Raw genomic sequence first — 19,548 nt, 5'->3', positions numbered from 1 at the left:
TGTTACTGTTACTGTTATTTTTTTCAATTGTGAACCCAGCCTAACAATAAAGTAACATTTGATATACAGCTACATAATTAGAACACGCTTTAGTTATTAATTTAAAGTACGTATTAGTTATATTCATCACTTTTCAATGGGCGCCTTACGAACGACAATGCTTAAAATTACTATAAAAAATCTTATATCTCATAAAGGTTAACTGTAAACGAAAAACGGTGAATTTTTTTCTTTTTTCTTTTTAGGAAATCTAATTTTGCGTCGCTGGGAATATTTGGATGATATTTTGAATTTTGTAGTAAAGCCCTTTATAAAATATTTTTTTTATTTTTTTAATATGCTTATATATTTTAAGTTTATAATTTTTTTAAACGTTGGTAATATTTTTATACTTAATATATATTTGTATGCCCAAAATTTTTTGGCAGGTTTGCTTTTGAATTTTTAGATCAAATTCTTCTTTTATGATCACTTAATTTCTTGCTGATAAAATTATAGGTTAATAGCACAGATTAAAGTGTTTGTTGTATTCATCATTATTCAATGGCCGTCTTAGGCGCCTATATTAAAGATATAGGCTCCCTGCTCTTTCCTATGTGTGCTCGAATACATCAGAGAAAACACCCGTTTTAGTACACGTTATAGTCTAAACTCGTACATACAAGTGCAATGCCTGTTAAATACTATTCGTAATCAGACACTTGTAATAAATCGCGAGTGGTTTGTAAATGGCCTAGAGTTCTGTACAACGTTTGTGTCTACATATTTTTCGACGAAGTGAAATGCACCATAAGTATGCTTTTCTAAAACGTGTTAAATTTTTCAGCTTGTAGGTAATTAACAACCCGATTTCAATACTTTTAATTTATAATAACATATTTTGATTAAAAGAAAAATGGAAAAATATATTGCAAAAGATTACACCAAATGTTTAAGAACGGAATGTTTTGAACAAATTTCGTAATGGTTTTATACATTTTACGGGTACTGTAAACACATATTTTTGTCCATTCCGGAGTTTTCTGCCAACCAGCGTGAACTAACGCCACTGTTAGAATTATTCAAAACACGGAATCATCAGGGATCTTAGAGTGAAAGGCAAATAGCAAAAAGGACTGTGCCTATGTATAGATGTTTTTACAACGTTTTAACTTGCTTTCTTGTTTGTCTGTTTGTCAGCTCAGTACAAGTTTTGCAATCGGTTTTAAACTATATTTCCAATGAGCTAACGACTTTAAACTTTAAACATCTCAGAACTGAATGTCAATGCAATATTAACTCGCTTTCTTGTCTGTCGAGTACAAATTTTGCAATCGATTTTAAACATAGTAATAAAAAACAGAAAATAATTATTTCAATTAAAACAAAACATTTGGTTGTCTGTAAAGTCGGTTTACGGACGATAGTTTAAAGTGACAACGGCTTAACAAAACATTGATGAAATGATTGCACTCTTTTATGAATAAAATTGAATCATTTTTATTGAATTATCACTATTTTGTATGGCTACAAAGGAGTGAAATGAAATCTACAATTTAATTGATAAATTAACTTTTATTTGCACTCATTAATTCAAATATGTTTATTACTTTAACGAACAGATTATTTTAACTATAAATTTTATACATGTTTGCTATTTAACTTCTTCCAATCTGTGTTATTCTGTTAAGGATAGGACGATGATAGGAAAAGTAGGAAACGAATGGGAGTGTTTCAAGTTTAATGTGCCTCGAGAAAAGTCAAATCGATGGTTGTTCCAATCGAGTGGAAGAGAGATAGATGCGGCGCAAGCGTACAATGAGCGTAACGGGACAATGAGCGTAAGGGAACCATGAGTCATCCTTTTTCGTGCGTGCAGCCGGCGTTCATCGATTTATTAGACGTTGTCACGTCAAAAAAAAAATAGTGAGCGAGTGTTTGAGTACTCGCCAGTGATGTGTAAACATCTGGCCTCAGCCGAGCATGTCGCTGATCGCTGCGTGTATCTCCGGACAGTGACAGAAGGTAAAATAGGCCAGCACGAACACACGACCACAGAGACAGTTATCCATTTGATCACTTCTACCCGAGCAATTACCGAGGTTAAATAACCCTTCCGTTATAGGTAAGACTGACATTGAATTTAAGTCTTCAGTGGCGGACGCAAGGGGAAATTATTAAAAAATTACGATATTTCAGTGGTGACAATGGTCATGTCATGGCCCGGAACAACAAGATATACAGGAAGTGACGCATGTTGAGATTGATAATGTGACAGTCCAAACCCCTTGTTTTTGACGTGAGTTTTTTTTTAATACGCACATTCATATTTATTTTTCAAATTCGCCCCCCCCCCCCTTCCCGCCCCCGAAAAAAAAAACCGTATCCGCCATAGGCGTAGGGTAATGGTGGGTAAGAGTACGCACCTAGTGAATTTTCAGTTACATCGGCGGAAGAAGAGAAGATACAGGTTTCAAAAAAAAAACATAATATTCTTTATTTATTTGCAAATCATTGTAGAAAGTATTAATTATTTGTTAATCACTATACACGAATTAAAAATAAAAATTAAAAACATGTTAATCGCGTACTCTTAGCCTACTGGGAGGGTTAAGAGTACGCACTACCAGTAATCGCAAACAAATGGCCCACAACCTTCGTAAGCGGAGCAGTCCTCGTGCCACCAGTCCTTGCAGATACCACACTGAATCCAGTTCTCAGAATAAGAATTTCCACATCCTGGGCAATTAACGGAATCTTCATTATCTTCTTTGGAAAGGATCGCATGCGCCGAACTCGTAGATGCGCATCGGTAATCATTTTCAAATTGCATTTCTTTAGGCCTACTTACATTCGATTTCTTCTTTGTGGGATTCATATTCTTCTCACTTGCCTTTTCTGCCTTTTTGAGTGCTCTTTCTGCTTTTGCCATCTCTAATTCCTTTTTCTGTCTATCTTTTTCTTCCAAGGCATTTTTGAAAGGTGAATTGGTTATTATTTCGGACTTCTGTGGTGGTCTTTTCCTTTTATGATTTGCAGTGTTTTTTCTCTTATTCGTGGAAGCGGAACAATTGAATGAATGCTTATAGTTATTTTTTTTCATTGTAACTTTCTGAAGGCATAAGATCTTCATTTGGTAGGCCTGATGAGTTGCCATCCAGAACACCTTGATTAGAGCATGTATAGCTGGTAGACCTTCTGCATTGGGGGGTTGTTTAGCACATGGGTTATCATATTCAGTTGGTAGTCCTTCATTTAGTGGTTGTTCATCATGTCGATTAGCAGACTCAGTTGGTAGTCCTTCATTTAGTGGTTCTTCAGCACGTCTATTAGCAGAATCAGTTTGTTCTTCTTCAGTTAGTGGTGTTTCAGCACTTGGATTAGAAGATTCCGTTGAAACTTCGTTCAGTGGTCGATCGGTCTCTAATGAAGATGCAATTAGTTCATCAGTTATTACATCGGGACTAAATGGTTCGATTCCCGTAACTTCAAAAGCTTTTTCTGCAAGCTTAACTCTTGCAGTAGCAGCGTAGTCTTCTTTAAAAATTCCTGCTGAATCGGTAAGTCTTATTACTTCTCCTGGATGTTGAACAAGCCATTTCTCGGCTTCAGTTGCATACGCAGCTTTGAGATTTTTTTTCGAGGGGGGGGGGTTTTCTGACTTTTAAGAAAAACTGCATTAACATTAAAAAATAATTGTTTATAATATTCTTTTTTTAGCTTACAAATTATTTACAGATATTTTTTTTTTTTTTTTTTTTTTTTTTTTTTTTTTTTTTTTTTTTTAGTAACCCCATTCTCCGGGTCGATGTGGATGTTGTAGTGGACATTCATGAACCAACCACTGCAATTCAAATTTGTTTACCGTTAACTTACCAATTGCGCTGCTTGGTGACGTTCTCTCTTGTCGCTCGGTTTGAAACTTCAGAAAATAAGTTTCGAATGACATGAGTGTTCATAATATTCTTGCCTTTATTTCGGAGGGGGTTTGAACACCCAAATCACCCCCCTTGGGTACGCCTATGGTATCCGCCACTGATTGTCTTTGGAGATAAAATTAATTGATCTACCTCTGACAATGTGTTATGTTTGAAAAGTAATTCTAAACTATAAATAACTGCACACAAATATTTCCATATTTAAAAAAAAAACTGTTTCTACCTCTTCGATCATCTGGCTATTTGAAAAGCATGTTAAAAATAAGAAAAACCATCTTTAGACGATAAAGAAGTTTGTGCTGTGTTCCTGCAGGGTGCAGTTGGTGAACAATCAGCCTGTTCTTAGTCGTTCTGATCAGATCTAATTAAAGAAGGATCAAAGTTCGCTGCACTCCAGACGTTTTATGAATAGCGTATGCAGCCCATAGAGAATGCACGGTTAGCATAGGCGTGCCTACAGAGGGGGGGGGGGGGGGGGGCAGGTGGGCCATGCCCCCCCCCCCCCCCCCCCCAAAGTAATCACTCAGATCGGCATTTTCTCTAATGCGTTCGTTAATATTCGTACATTCCTGGCACTGTGTGTTGCAGCGTGCTAATTAAAAAAATATTTTAAAACATTTTATCGTTCTGGAAATACAGCCGCCTTAGTTTATTTAAAACACGAGGTCCCTTAAAATGGCCAAGCAAAAAAAAATTTTTTTTAAAGAGGTTTGTTAAAGTTCTGTTGTCTGAATTGCTGTGTTTGCATTCACTACAAAAAATTTCATTTCAAGGTAGATCTGGACCAAGCTATTGGAAAATTCGAGGGGAGAAAATGTGTAAGTATCCTTTAAACATTGTCTATGGAAAATATATATATATATATATATATATATATTCAAGATTGTTAAAATTATACGGATATAAATAGGTATTAACTAGTAAACATATCTCGTTGACACTGCACAAAAATATAAACACGGCAATGAGTGAATGTATTTGGGCTATTTAACATTCTAAATTCAGCTTCTGATTTAAAAATTTAGCAGGGCCCCCCCTAATGGAAATGTCTGGGCACGCCTATTACGGTTAGTGAATGTAGAAAACGGCCAAACACATAGTAAGGTCTGGAGACTTCCTATCCTCCTTGGCGAGACCCGTCCGCTTATTGGAGCTCACTGAGCCAACAAACTAAAGGCGCTAATAGTTCAGTTTTGAACTTCAACAGCTGGCGTGGCCTTGAATTTGTAACGCGCTATCCTTTGGTACGTCTGTCACGTCTTGTTTTGAAGTTTTCAAGGATCTCGATGTCTTCTTTTCGAATATTCAGCCCAGACAAGGCCGGGTACTTTAGCTAGTAATAAATAAAATTAGAAATTATCATAAGTAATTAAAAAAATTGTTTGTTTGAGTATTTTCAGAGTTATTAAAATTAATAAGCAATATCTGCAAGAAGTTTATAACAAAAATATAAACATTTTACATCTCCTGATGGTTTAAACCAAGCGCGCGTTTTTGTGTGCGTGTGTGCGTGTGTGCGTGTGTAAACTTTTTGCGTTGTCGATGGTTTTGGGGTCTGTGGACCATGAAACGAAAAAAATAAGTAAAAAAAATTTCCGAAAGTCGCGCACCATGTTAACGGCTACAATAGGTAGTTTTTTTTTTTTTTTGAAATCTACTCTAATACACACGAGAAAAGCACACGAAATATTTCACTTTGCAGCCATGGTTATTTCACTGCTACCAAAATTATTTTAACATTGGCAAAAATAATTCCAAAGTATATTTTGCTATTGTAATCAATACACCACTACGTTGATTCTGAAAAAAAATATGTTCGTAAATATATTTTTTTATTTGTGTAATTATGTTTAAGAAATTTCTGTGTTTCTTTACATTTACGACTTTTTTTTTGACGTGACAACGTCTAATAAATCGATGAACGCCGGCTGCACGCACGAAAAAGTGTCCCGTTACGCACATTTCCCCATCACGGTGTGTCCCGTTACGCTCATTGTCCCGTTACGCTCATTTTACGCTTGCGCCACATCTATCACTTCATCAATGTTTTGTTATGACGTTGTCACGTTAAACTATCGTCCGTAAACCGACTTTACAGACAACCAATTTTTTTTTAATGTTTGCATTTCTCACACGCACAGTTTTTTAGTGGCCGTGTTCCGCGTGTGCGATACAGTCGCGCACGCCAAGTGACCCGCGGCCGGCGGTGTTTGTTCCGGCGGCCGCCAGGGGCGCGGACAGCGCAAACAGCAGCGGCACGCCATCTCGCGGCCCGGCGCCGCGACTCCGCCAGTTGCTGGCTCGTGGTACACACACACAGCGAGGTGTGCACAGCTCCGCAGTTTCAAAACCAGTGGCGTGTGTCCGCGACCATCACCTGCGAACACGCTCAGGACAGATCAGCTCTTCTGTTTCTGTTTTCAGGTTTTAAACTTTTTTTTTGAATGGTGAAAATGGCTAAAACCGCGTATAATCGGATTATTTAATAGGGACTTGCATTACCAAGGGCGTCGCCAGGGGGGTGGCGGACAGGGGGGGGGGGGCAGCTCCCCCCCCCCCCAGAGCCATAGATTCAAACAAGTGTAGCCAAATGCAAAAAAAAAAAATACATATTTTCCCACAACTTGCCCCCCCCCCCCCCCCCCCCCCCCCAGGCCATCGGCTGTCCATTGACTGGCGACGCCCTTGTGCATTACATTTATCTTAGTTTCTCCTCCATACAGTGCTATGGTTACCGTGCAAAGCTAATAGTGGCCCTTATCCACAGCCTTGAGATTAGAGGCGACACCGCGCTAAAAGCACCAGCGAGCGTCGCCCTTATCATCCCGCCTCGCCGACACAGATAAACCCCTGTCAGGCGGAGCCTCTGATTGGATACTTCTTTTTCTAGCGGTATTTTTTTGTGGCTCAAGGTCCTTCAGATAAAATGTGGACTAATCGCAGAAAAAAGAATTAAAAGTGTTCGAGTTCTATTCTATTGTGAAATACATCAGCAACTATTTCCTCCCCTAAGAATAACTTGCAGTGAAAGATGTAGGTATTGTTTGAAAGGGACCTTGTGAAAATTGGCCACGTTAAGTGTACAGACACGTACAAGGTACAGCAGCCTTGTCTCAGATTTTTTTCTCAGTCTAAGTAGGTACAAAAACCTTTTTACTATTTGTTATGTTTCGTTCAAAGTGACACAGTTAGTAGAGCCAATTATTCCCGGATTCATTCCACTCCATGCTAGACTCAACTTGGACATACATAACCAGCAGAAGTCCTGCCATTTTTTATTTATTTACCCCTGTTTTTGTATAATAGATGGTTTGTGTGTTATCTAGTATCTATAAAGCATTTGAAACGGTATTCCATTTTAAACTCACTCACCAAATACTCATCACAGTCACAATCACCATTTGTTGTTATTGAGAATTAAGGACAGTAAAAAAAAATCACAATATACCAATTTTCATGGCGAACTGTTGAACGGAATAGAAGTTAATGCACTGCAGCGCCATCTAGCGGCGAGTTACAAAAAAATGGTCAGCATAAAAACCTTCTCCGTGAAAAGAAAAAAACCCTACGATGTGCCAACTTTCATAGAGATCGGTCAAACAGTGTCGGAGTTTATCAACGTCATACATATAAACAATCATATTTTTTACGTAAAGATCAAGCCTTTTCAGACAGCTTACTGTTCGACAACAATGTCACGTCTCTTTGGCGGACCACACGTCATTGTAACTGGTTCGGGGTCGTGGAGAGGGGACGATAGAATTTTATCAGGATTTTAAAGCAGAAAATAATATGCATTTTAAGAAATCGTAAAGCAAAGGGTACCTTTCCAGTTTATTTTCTGCTGTGCCATTTTACAGAAAATCTTGAAAGGTACCCTTTCCGAGGGGATAACCTTTCCAGTGCATATTTGCATTAAAACCGAAACATTTTAAGAAATCGGATAAAGGGCACCTTTTCCAGTTTCCACCCAGCTACACTACCGCCACAATATAGCCCCCGGTAGAGAGCGCTGCAGTCGTGAAGCAGGTGAGACATGTGCACGTGTGCTCCACGAGAAGCAGCAAGGGTGATCGTGGCTGTGGTTCTGCGTGCTTGCAGACGGACTGCCCATGGACAGAGTGAAGAACTACTGCCTCAACTCCTCGCTGCACGGCCTCAGGTACATAGCGGAGCCGGACAGCCACTGGATAGAGCGGTGAGTCACACACCCCCGCATGACGTGTACACACAGTTTTATAGACTACAAAAAAGTGTACAATAAAATAACTGCACATTTTTACTCATATTTTTTGAGCTCACTCATTATCAGTACTCATCAGGTCACGGGCGTAAATCCTGTGTCTGTCTGTGTGTGTGTATCCTGGTATTTATAAAATACTGACTTGTACAATATTTTTATTTCATACTTTTAACTATTTTCCCATGCTTGTGGTTCAGTACCTACTGTTCCAGAATAAACTCGTTTCCTCTACTTGGTTCCCCACTTAAGGCCATGGCCGGGTGTGTGTTACTGACTCAAATAAACTCGCTGTTGACGAGAGGTTTAACGAAAGTAAAAAAAAAAACTTATATATAACTCTCAAACCAGCATAACTACACTACCTGTCAAAAATCGACAATTCCAGTTGCATAGTAAACTGACTCAAATATATAGGTGAGGTAGCAATCTCCAAAACACGCAAAAGAGAGAATGATAATAAAACATAAGATATTCAAACAAACCAACATAAAAACAAGTAGGATGAAAAATACATTACAACATCAATAAATGCACATTTTCACACAAACCACTAGTAAACATGCTAAAGTATCATGAAGGGTTAGTAATAACCACAAGCTGTCTAAAATAAGGATTTACCCTAATCATCTATAATACAGTCAGTGACATAAATTAAAAAGAAATATTTATGCACTCAAAAAGAACATATAACAGTACATAACAGCCACAAGCAACTAAAACTACAAAAAAAAAAAAAAAAAAAAAAGAGTGGTAAACATTTACCAATAAAGTAAAATACTTAAAATTAAAATAAGGACCATATGTGCTAGATTACAGCTTCAGCCTTCAACATATGAACATCTGTAAACAATGCAAAATCATCACGACCTAGTAATATCACTAGGAAGACCCATCCCAGAACTCGAACACAGACTCTCCAGACTGAGAGTCCACTGTCATACCACCATATCTGCATGAAAGAGAGTGTCACACTGTGCCGCCCCGAAAATGGAGACTGCAATGCCGATAGAAATGCCTAAAAATGACAGGGGAGTTGAAAGGTGTGAGGAAGAGAGGTAGGAGGAGGTTAGGGATGATGGAGTGAGCGAGGGTGGAGGGAGAGGGGGTGTTGGGCGGGAAGAGGATGGAAGTCATGTAGCGCGTCTCAATCATCTTTGATTTGGGAAATATTTGTCCCAGAACCAACTCGCTCCCCCTACCGAACCTCTTGCACTTAACCATCCTAGCATTTGGTTGGGGCGACTTGAGGAAAGCACGGAAAACCTAAATGTCAGGATGGTTGTACCGGGACTCGAGATGCGAGCCTGTGTGCCGCGGGAGGCAGGGTGTTCTGGGTGTGCTGCTGCCTGGCGTCGTGGCTGTACGCGGCCCGCATCATCGCGGAGTCGCTGGCGCAGTACAGCGCCGGCAGCATCAGCTTCGTGGTGGAGACCACGTACCTCGAGTGGAACACCGAGTTCCCCTCGGTCAGCGTGTGCCAGAAGGAGGACCTGGGTGGCGCGGAGTCCTACCTTCTCAGGCTCGTATCTGCATGGCACTTGGGCCTTGTTCCCACACGCTGCGCTTGGGTCTTGTGCCCACACGCTGCACTTGGGCCTGGTTCCAACACGCTGCACTTGGACCTTGTTCCCACATGCTGCACTTGGGCCTTGTTCCCACATTCTGCTCTTAGGCCTTGTTCCCACACGCTGCACTTGGGCCTGGTTCCAACACGCTGCTCTTGGGCCTTGTTCCCACACGCTGCACTTGGGACTGGTTCCAACACGCTGCACTTGGGCCTGGTTCCCACACGCTGCACTTGGGCCTTGTGCCCTGTGCCCACACGCTGCACTTGGGCCTTGTCCCACATGCTGCACTTGGGCCTTGTGCCCACACGCTGCACTTGGGCCTTGTTCCCACGGCGCATGGCTGGGCGAGCCCGGTCTGCAGTTCGTCGCACCTCGAACCATGGGAATGCGTGTACTCGTTACTGCTCGAGGTGACTTGGGAATATTCGATGAATACCCGACTAGTGGATCGATGGTCAACCAGCTTAAGTATGGCACTCAGTGCACCATTTTGCCAAGCCAATTATCATACGAATGCTGCGAAGTCGAAATTCGATGGACCGAAAGTCCACAAGTAAAAACCTCGAACGACCTTAAGCTCACAAAGCCACTTGCTTTGGGACCAAGCACTTACACTGAATACAAATAAGCCAAAATACATTTTTAAAGATATGCAATGGTTTAAGAAACTGAAGGCAACCCCTCCCCTTTGTTGGTCCTTATTCCATCCTATTCCACTGGTTAAAATGACGCCTTCGTCTTGTAAAAGCTGTATAATTGTCGTGATTTCCAGTAGGAAATCTACCACCCAGCTAGACTCTCGTAAGCATACCCTACAAAACAGTTAACTGTTCCAAGATGCCAGCTTTCTCTTTGACTTGAACCACACATAACTCATTCAACCGAATCTGAATATTTATCATTGACTCCATCTCTTCTAAGGCAGCCTGGAGGTGAATTGCACCAATACATTTTACTGTCTCTACTCTAGCAGTGCTTAGAGAAAGACAAGCAGAATGATCTGTCGGCTAGACTGGATAGTGCTTGTCTTTCTTGAAGCCCTAGTAATTTCTTCATTGGCTGAGAGATGATATTTCAGTCATGAATGGCTTTAACCTGACTGACTGCTAGTTTGGACAGTAGCTTGGAGTGTCTTGGTGCATGACTCACATTGAGTGAGTCTACAGGAATACGTGAAGACAGACGCGGTATTATATCGGGTCACGTGGCCAGTTTCATCATGCACTAATCATATTTCCTTTGTGACAAACAGTAGACCAAGTGGTTAAATTCCCTCCACCTCCCTCCACCAGATCCCCGAAATGAAATTCTGTGTACACTCATGACCCCAATCTCTTGGGATCTACCATTTACATTTTAGAAAATATAAACCCTCACGACCATATTAGCATAGTTTTTCAGCTTTCTAAGGAACAGCAACATGATAAATAAATGAAGTTATTTCAAGTTTTGATAGTTTCAAAGCCAGCTACAGAAAGTAAAGTATGTGCAGTTTATCCGAAAGTTTGGCAACCTATGAAAACATCCACAAATAAATGGAAGAGGGTATTATATTTTAAATTAGAAATATATATATTTTTAAATAATTGAAGTTTTCTTTTATGTTAATCAGAAAATAAACACCTTGACTACCATTTGTTATCCTTGTTCAAGGATGAATTCAGCTATCTCCAGACTTTCAGGGACTTTCTGGGACGTTGATGTTGAATGTTGGCCGCAGGGTGAAGCCCAACGCCAGCGAGGACGAGTTGTTCTCCGAGACGCTTGTGGTGAACGAGATAGCCTTCTTCATGGGCATTGGCGATGAGATGAGCAACTGCGAGGACATCGACTGTCCCGCCGACGGCATGAGGGCCATAGCCGACCAGGTGAGGGCCGAGACCCGAGTGAAGGCGGGAGACTGTGGCGAGAGGCACCAGGCAAACAAAGAGTAAAACGAAATGGCAATTACGAAAATATGAACGAAACACAAATGAAGTTAATTGCGAACTCTAAAAATTATTATTTTTAATGATACTATGAAACTGATATTTTAGGGCCAAAAATAATACTGTAATGGTAATTAAAATAATATTTCGACTCCAGCTGCAGATACAGGAATTTACCAGTTCTTGTTCGTCGATGTAACAATGAAAAGTTTTTTTTTGTTGAATGCGAGTCTTACTGCAACTGAAGTTAATATTTTATATCTTGTTCGTCTTTTAATTATGAGAAAATAATTGAGGTGGACTCAGTCGTGGTCAAACCGCAGGGGTTTATATGATAACATTGTGCACTTTAGATTTATTTTGGGGATTGTAGTTGAAGTCAAACGACACAGAGATCATTCGTGCCTGTAGATCCCATCGTCGTTGCACTTGGAGGTCTCTGAAGGGCTCTGGCTCCTCCAAACTCTTTGTCAGACTTTGTCAGATACTTTAACACTTGCACTACTAACAGTTGAAAAGGTCTCCACCGCTGATCTTTCGATACTGGGCCTTTTGGCATTTTGAGTTCCTCTTTGACCGTCCTTTCTTCGGCTTTTGTTTCCTTTTGGCACTGAATGCCTCTTCGTAGCATACACATTCAATGACATTATTTCAAAATTTCCAGTTTTTATACTAAAATTAATAAAATCTAAGTTATTGTTGTTTAGGCAAAAACCGTTTCAAGTCCGAGTAGAACCTCTCACGGTTTTGCCATCAACACCTCGCTTAGTGTCTTAGCTTCTCGCGATCGCTATATTTACATCTCTTTCGCAAGCACCCGCGAAGACGAGGATGTCGGCAGCACAATCTTTTAAGGAGATGCTAACCGGATCCAGTCATTCACTTGCTGTTCGGTTCCTTACTTACAAAATGATTGCCTCATGAATAGGTTGCAACATAAATTTCGACCTGACTACCAAATCGAACGTACAAACGTTTTCTCGTCAAAACTTATAATTTTTCAACATGAGAGTTCTAAAAAGAAATATTTGAGTGTACTACATTTATGTGACTATCACACTCAATATTTTTCTAATAAGTTGGGCACAGTGCAGTTCCAAGACACCTTGTTCTATCTTGTCTTGGGCACGTGTGGAGCGCAGCCAGGATTCTGTGAAGGAAGGGTTCCAGTATAAACATTTTATAATTTTAATAAGCAAGTTTTTTATAATATAATTTTAAAAGAAAATTTATCGTCACTTTGAAAGCCCAGAAAATAGTAGATTATTAGAACGCCAACGATTACACACAGCAATTTAAGAAATGATTTTGCCTGAGAAAAGAAAACAAATTTTATGGTTTGGATTTTATTTAATTGTTCTTAATACTTACGTCTTGAAAAAAAAAATTTAATTATTTGTTAAAACAAGTAATAAATAATGTTATCAAATATATGAAACACACGTCAAGTTTGTATAAAATATATATGCTCGCAGTAATCCTTGGAAACTCAATTCGTAGCACATACATGCATGAGGCATAATTGGTTATAATCATTGGCATAGCTGTGTTCATAAAGTTGGGGGGGACAAATAATGATTTTGATGTCATGTAAACTCATTCCCCTCTTACTAAGACGGGGGGTCCGGGGGTCCTCCACCGGAAAATTTTGATTTTTAAAGTGCAAAATAGCGCTTTTCAAGCAGTTTTTGTATCTAACCATTGGATACATCGATGTTAAAATTATTAATTTTTCCTTAAGATAAAATTTGATGAGTGAAGAAATTACAAATAAAGTTGGGCAGAATAATATTATAAAATATAAATATCACGGTCTAGAAAGTTGGGGGGGGACAGTCCCCTCCACCCAAAAAGTTCAAGGGGACACGTCCCCTCTGTCCCTTCCGGTTCCTACGCCCATGGTTATAATGGGGAAGGAATAAATTATTGGAGCCTTCTAAATATTTAAATGATCCTTCCAAATTTTCCTTCCTGCGCAGATGTGACTGTGTTAGTCTTGTCTTCGCTCGTGCTGTGAACCCTGGAACGGAGAGTCCGGACACACGGACCTCACCGCTTGTTTTTGCTCAGACTGTTTGCTTGATCAGACAACACTGCTACACTATATTGTCATCACAGCTACTGCGGGCCTCGTGGTCCGAGTGCCAGAGCCGAGTCCCAGGCCGCGGTATGCCGCCCACTACCTTTTGTTCCTGTGTGGATGTCTGTGGAAAGGATAATTGGCCGCGCGCCTGCCCTTCCGCAGATACGGAAGCCCTGCCAGCAGCTGCTGCGGCGCTGCGAGTGGAACAGCCAGCCCTTCAGCTGCTGCAAGCACTTCCTGCTGCTCGACTCCGAGATGGGGCCCTGCTTCGCCATCAACAACATCCAGGCCAAGTGGGTACAAGCAGGGTGTTCGCGACCTGTGTGTATCCAAGCTAAGTGAGTACCTACATGAAGGGTGTTCGCGACCTACGCGGGCATAACTTTAATGGGAGGTTGGAAACGTGGCCGTAGAATCCGTGGTAGGGGGGCCGGGCCCCCTGGAATTAAGCAGCCTTTCACTTGGGGGAGGGGACCCGCTTGCGCTTGCAAAATCGTAACTGTGAATAAATGTAAACGATAATGTAAACATCAAAACTATGTTTTATGGAACTGTTTTCTGCTTATTACATGCATAGAGGCAAAAATATGGGCAGCATACAACATAAAAGAGATGACTACTGTCGGTTAAAACCCTGGGGTAAAATTCTTGGGTTACGCGGAGGCCCCTTTTGAATCCTATAGAACTGTATGCCTGGTTGAGGGTACTAAAACAATAAAATTCCGTTAGGGAAACTTATGTCCGCAATCGCAGTCCTGCAAAAACTACAGAAGTGAACAGCGGCGAGCAAATTTTGAAATTTCTCACTGCACTGTGCAGCACCCCGGAGATTGGCTGGGAGAGAACGTGCGATGTTCAAATGTTCCCGGTAAGCAGGCAACTAGCACAGTTGGTCACACCAAGGGAAACTCCCCCCCCTCCAACTTTTCATATGGGTGCCCTTGAACCATACATACCAGCAATCAGCTGTTTGGTGTACAACACCTTTACGGTATGAATCTCGGGGATAAGATCTTCCTATTCGGCAGATGTGGAAGCTGTTTTATTTCTTTTTCTTTGGGTCACAGCAACAGCCTTCACAATTTTCTCATATTTAAAAATTTTAACTTTGAGCGAGTTTATTGTCGCACATGTCGCTGTTACAGAAACTTCTCGAGGAAGACCAAGTTTCCAATGATCTCCAACATGTCTACGGGTCCGGGCACCTTGAAGATTCTGGTCAACGCTCCCTCAATTGTAAGTTCAATGGCTGCTCGTATTAAAAACACCACTGAAACTCCTCTCTCACAAGAAATTATAATTTTTATCGATTTTGTTTTACTCCTCCAGACACCTAATTACCTAATCTCTACCTGACAATTTATGCAGTTTAATAGTAATATGGTGTATGTGCCAACGCTTAAAATACCATCTCTCGCATTAACTGGGCCTGGACCCCCTTGGGCCCCCCTAGACTCTCCTTGAGCCCTCTTGGGCCCTCTTGGGACCTTGGCCTTGAATTCACCATTTTGTTTTCGTCTCCTGGAAGCCATCATCGTGGATATTTGTTTCTGCTGTTCGCTCCCAGAGAGCGCCAGCATCGCTCGTCTCAGCCCATAAGGTCGATGTTCTATGACCTACCAGAGCTGTCATGGTCCTCATCGTCATTGCTGGTGTGGCGACTGTCCAAACGACATGGGAGCCCCGCAGGTGTACCTGACGTCGAAGGAGGACGTGCCCAACATCGCGACCAAGAAGAACGCAGTGAAGCTGGACGCGCGGGAGGAGATCAGGTTCTACGTGGCCGACGTGGACAACGAGGCGGAGGTGAAGGGTGTGAGCCTGGAGCAGCGGCAGTGTCGCTTCCCGGACGAGAACTACCTGGGCGAGTACCCGCACTACGCGCACAGCGCCTGCATCGCCAGCTGCCACCGCGCCGCGCAGCTGGGCGCCTGCAACTGCACCTCGCACTTCACACCCGGGACAAGTGAGGGCGCTCCCCCGTCTCTCTCTCGCCGCCGTCCCCTCTTGTCCAGTAGTTTACTCGCTTGCTTTAATGCATGACCCGGCCCAGGGTTTTCCCTGTATCCCTGGGTCACTTTAATTAGTTTTTAGGCTAGGCAACCTAAGGTGCATCAGCCATGGCTGGCCAATAAACCCAAATTATCAAACGATGCACGCGCCCTTGTTCTGCGTGGTCAAAACCCTGCATGGTAAGTGTGTATACACTTCGGTCTGAGACACACTTAGAGTAACTTAGGCCAGGAAAAAAACAATCGCACGCAAGGGAATAAAGCGAGCAAGTGTTTCAGTACTTGTCAGTGATACGTAATCATCTAGCCTCGGTAACAAGCAAGTCATTTGTTTTCTCATGTTCCAAAATAAATAAATTAATAAATTATGGCACAAAATTTTCAATAGAATTTTTTTAAAATAATACTGAAAATGAGACCAAGTGGAGACGGCAGCGAAGAGGTAAAAATGATGCAGCAGTGATGCTAAGAAATTCTCGTAACGCTGCTTAACCCACGTTCTTACTATTCTCGATTATTCTCTCTTGTTAAGCAAAAAATACTAACTAATAATTTATCTACGTCTGCACCTGAGAAGCAAGTAGTTTCACTTCTGTCGCACATTGACTCCACCCAGGGCCAGCGCGTCCACACAGGCGAACTAGGCGACCGCCTAGGGCGCCAAGTAGCTGGGGGCGGCGCAGCAGGACACATAACAGCTGATACACTATGTTAAACGATTATTGAAACTAGATGAAAATGGATTTTTGTAACAGTTTGGAATGTTTATAATGATATAAGTAATTATTTAAAGTCCACGGTGACCTGTTTATGATTTGAAATAAGTAAAAAAAAAAAAAAAAAACACAAGCCTGCTTACATTTGATTGTTGACCAAAATCTTAGGCATACGTGATGTATTTTGAGGCAAGGAAAAATTTTTTTTGGGGTGTCCGCGGTAAGGAGGGGGGGGGGGGGGGGGGTTGGCGGCATTAAGGTTTTTCGCCTGGGGCGCCAATTTACCTCGCACCGGCGGCCCTGACTCCACCCACACTTTTTTTTTTCACCCAATGTGAAAAAACTCGCATAAGGGTCGCACAACTTTTCTAAAATATAAAAACCCGGCACAGTGTGTGCGACCAGAACGCGGGTAGGTGCGGTGCGACTGCAACGGGCAAACACGCGGGGAAGGGCGCGTGCCCGCAGGGGAGGAGCTGTTCTGCGACCTGAAGGGGCTGCAGTGCCTGCACCGGCACCGCGCGGCGCTCATGACCGTGGCCGACGAGTGGGACGACGAGCGGCCCGGACTGCACTGCCACTGCCTGCAGAGCTGCGAGGAGGTGGACCTCACCGTCTTCTACAAGTCCTCCCAGCCGGCCAGGTGCGCGCGCTCCGCCGCCTCCCGTTTGCACGAGGGGTTCAGTACAGCACAACCATCACATCATTCATTGCTTACGAGCAATTAGTTTTAAATGGAATCAATCATTGTGTTAAAATCCCCACGAAACAGGGGCATACCCTGGGGGGGGGGGGTATTAGGGGGTTCAAACACCCCCCCCCCCCCTAGCACCAAATCTTTAATTAATTTCTTATTCATCACTCAAACAAATTTCATATTAAAATTAATAAAAATTTTACCATTACAATATTTAAATTTAAGTACCGAAAACTGCTAAAATAGCACAATTTTACACCTTAAAATCCAAATTTTCCCGGGAGAGGACACCCGGACCCCCCGCTTTAATACGTGGTTTGGGGGAGGGGTGGTTGGGGGGGGGGGGCGGCATGCTTCTTAACACCCCCCATACACAAATTCTGGCTACGCCACTGCCAGGAAATAGTAGACTTTTAGAACACCGATGTTCACACGCCGAAATTTAAATAATGAGAATAGTAAACCGAACACTTTAAAAATAGGTTTTGATTTAACGGTTTTAAATACTTTGTTGTTATCAGAAGACATAAGTAGTACATAATTTGATAATGCCATTAAGTACATGCAACACGCAAGTTCACACGCTTACAGTAACAAATTCACAAACCGACATTAAATAGCGGAAAAACTAATTCCTGTCTCTTCTTACGTGCGAGACATGTCCGGCTGTAAGGAAATACATTATTGTAGAACACTGAAGATTACGATAATCACTCTGTAAAATTATGTAGCCAAGTTATTTTCTCTTTCTTATATTCTTTAAAATCCTGGAAGGGAAGGGTCTAGACCCTATGGATTTGCCCCCTGGTTAAGTCACTGCTGGCACCCTTCACGTCCCACCCCCCTTCCACTCACAGCCACAGAGGTGGCCAGGGGCCCTAATATTCAGGGGATTGGCTTCACCAAAGGCTTCCTTCTCCTTTTTGGTGGTCAAAAAATATTTTTAAAAAAATCTTTAAAACAACATATTTCAAGCCAACCATCTACTTAAATTTATAACTGATGTTTTGCTAATTTATTGGTATGTCGAAAGTATACAAATTAATAATAACAAAGATGAATCAAACATTGTTAAAATTCTAATAAAGGACATTTCCGAATATAAATTCACTATGTAATGAAAAAAAATTTACCTTGCAGGTACGTCAGTACAGTAAATAAACCTGGCACACAGCCCGCGTCTGGAGCCACCCCCTATGCTATATGCTCACTCGCTTGCACTCTCGCATACTTCACGCTCACTCCAATCCTAAAAGTATGTCTGTGTTCCTCTAGGGAGGAGCTGGGTTACGCCGAAGTCAGCATAGTCATGGACCACTTGCCGAGCGAGCGATACATGCGCAAAGTTGTGAGGGACAAGCTAGACATGGTCGGTAAGTACCCTTGCCTACGGACTCCATGATGCAGACAGAGCCTCCCATATCATCAGTTCCATACATAATTTTCTTCACGTATATATAAAACTCTTAATTTTGAAGACTTCAGTATATTTAACGTGTGTGTGTGCAGTATACTCGTATAAAAAAAAACATTGTTTCTATTGATCATTCATATTTTTTACTGACCAAAATGAAGGCATTATATTTTAATTTTTCATTAGAGTTAATTCGCATATAGATCTGCACCCCTGAAGTAATTATTAAGATGAATCAAAGCGCAATAATTACGGTTTATACAGTCAGCCGCTTCTCCCCTTGCAGCGGTAGTCGATCGTCCCCTCCTTCACAAACTCCTGTCTCCTGTATCCTTGTCAGAGATACGTAATCATCTAACCTCGGTAACAAGTAAGTCATTATTTTCTCATGTTCCAAAAACAAATAATGGCATAAAATTTAAAATAGATATTTTTAAACAATCCTGAACATGAGTCCCTCCTGGCCACACGGCACCTGTCATCTCTCGTCAAGCCCACGTCCGGTCTCCCCCCGGCGAGAGACGAGTTGCTTGGATCCCACCCAGTCCCGGCTCCCGAGGACCGCTGACGGAGGGGGCAGGCGGGCGTGTCGCAGTGTCGACGGGCAGCACCATCGGCCTGTTCCTGGGCGCCAGCCTGCTGAGCCTGGTCGAGCTGATACACTACTTCGTGCTGCCCGCGTTCGAGCGCCGGCACGCCGCCCGCGTCGCCCCCGGGAACGAGGCCCCCGCGCCGCTCGTCATCACGCACCCCCGCTTCGCGCGCCTCGGCGCCCGGCTGGCCGGGCCGGGCCACGTCAACGTCATCCACGTCCGGTAGGCGTCCCCTCCACCACTGCAGCTTCGTCGGCAGTCCGGCTTGAACGGATGGCATTAAAAGAAGAAAAAAAAACTAAAACAATTAAATAGTGTTTTCTTTCAGCTTAACTCTAGTTGGTATCCGAATCTCACGATCGATAACTGCAATCAGC

General features: G+C 42.2%; 1 protein-coding gene across 1 annotated transcript; it reads left to right on the top strand.

Moving 5' to 3' along the window:
- Nucleotides 1-8,022: 8,022 nt before the first annotated feature.
- LOC134539614 (sodium channel protein Nach-like) lies at nt 8,023-19,397 on the top strand. The gene is made up of 9 exons (XM_063381790.1): nt 8,023-8,115; nt 9,485-9,733; nt 11,449-11,596; nt 13,902-14,032; nt 14,885-14,975; nt 15,429-15,705; nt 16,936-17,110; nt 18,440-18,537; nt 19,159-19,397. Exons 1-9 carry the CDS (start codon nt 8,030-8,032, stop codon nt 19,395-19,397), a joined length of 1,494 nt encoding a protein of 497 aa, XP_063237860.1. The 5' UTR covers nt 8,023-8,029.
- The last annotated feature ends 151 nt before the right edge of the window (nt 19,398-19,548 follow it).

Source organism: Bacillus rossius, chromosome 15, assembly GCF_032445375.1.
Source record: "Bacillus rossius redtenbacheri isolate Brsri chromosome 15, Brsri_v3, whole genome shotgun sequence".
Lineage (NCBI taxonomy): Eukaryota > Metazoa > Arthropoda > Insecta > Phasmatodea > Bacillidae > Bacillus > Bacillus rossius.
This window is presented reverse-complemented; position numbering and strand designations above follow the sequence as displayed.

What these genes read in the sequence shown, in the direction of transcription:
- LOC134539614 (XM_063381790.1), top strand. Translation starts at nt 8,030, where the DNA reads ATGGACAGAGTGAAGAACTACTGCCTCAACTCCTCGCTGCACGGCCTC. An exon ending in GCACTTCACACCCGGGACAA is followed by an intron (nt 15,706 to 16,935) that starts GTGAGGGCGCTC and finishes GCGTGCCCGCAG; the next exon opens with GGGAGGAGCTGTTCTGCGAC. An exon ending in GGACAAGCTAGACATGGTCG is followed by an intron (nt 18,538 to 19,158) that starts GTAAGTACCCTT and finishes CGGAGGGGGCAG; the next exon opens with GCGGGCGTGTCGCAGTGTCG.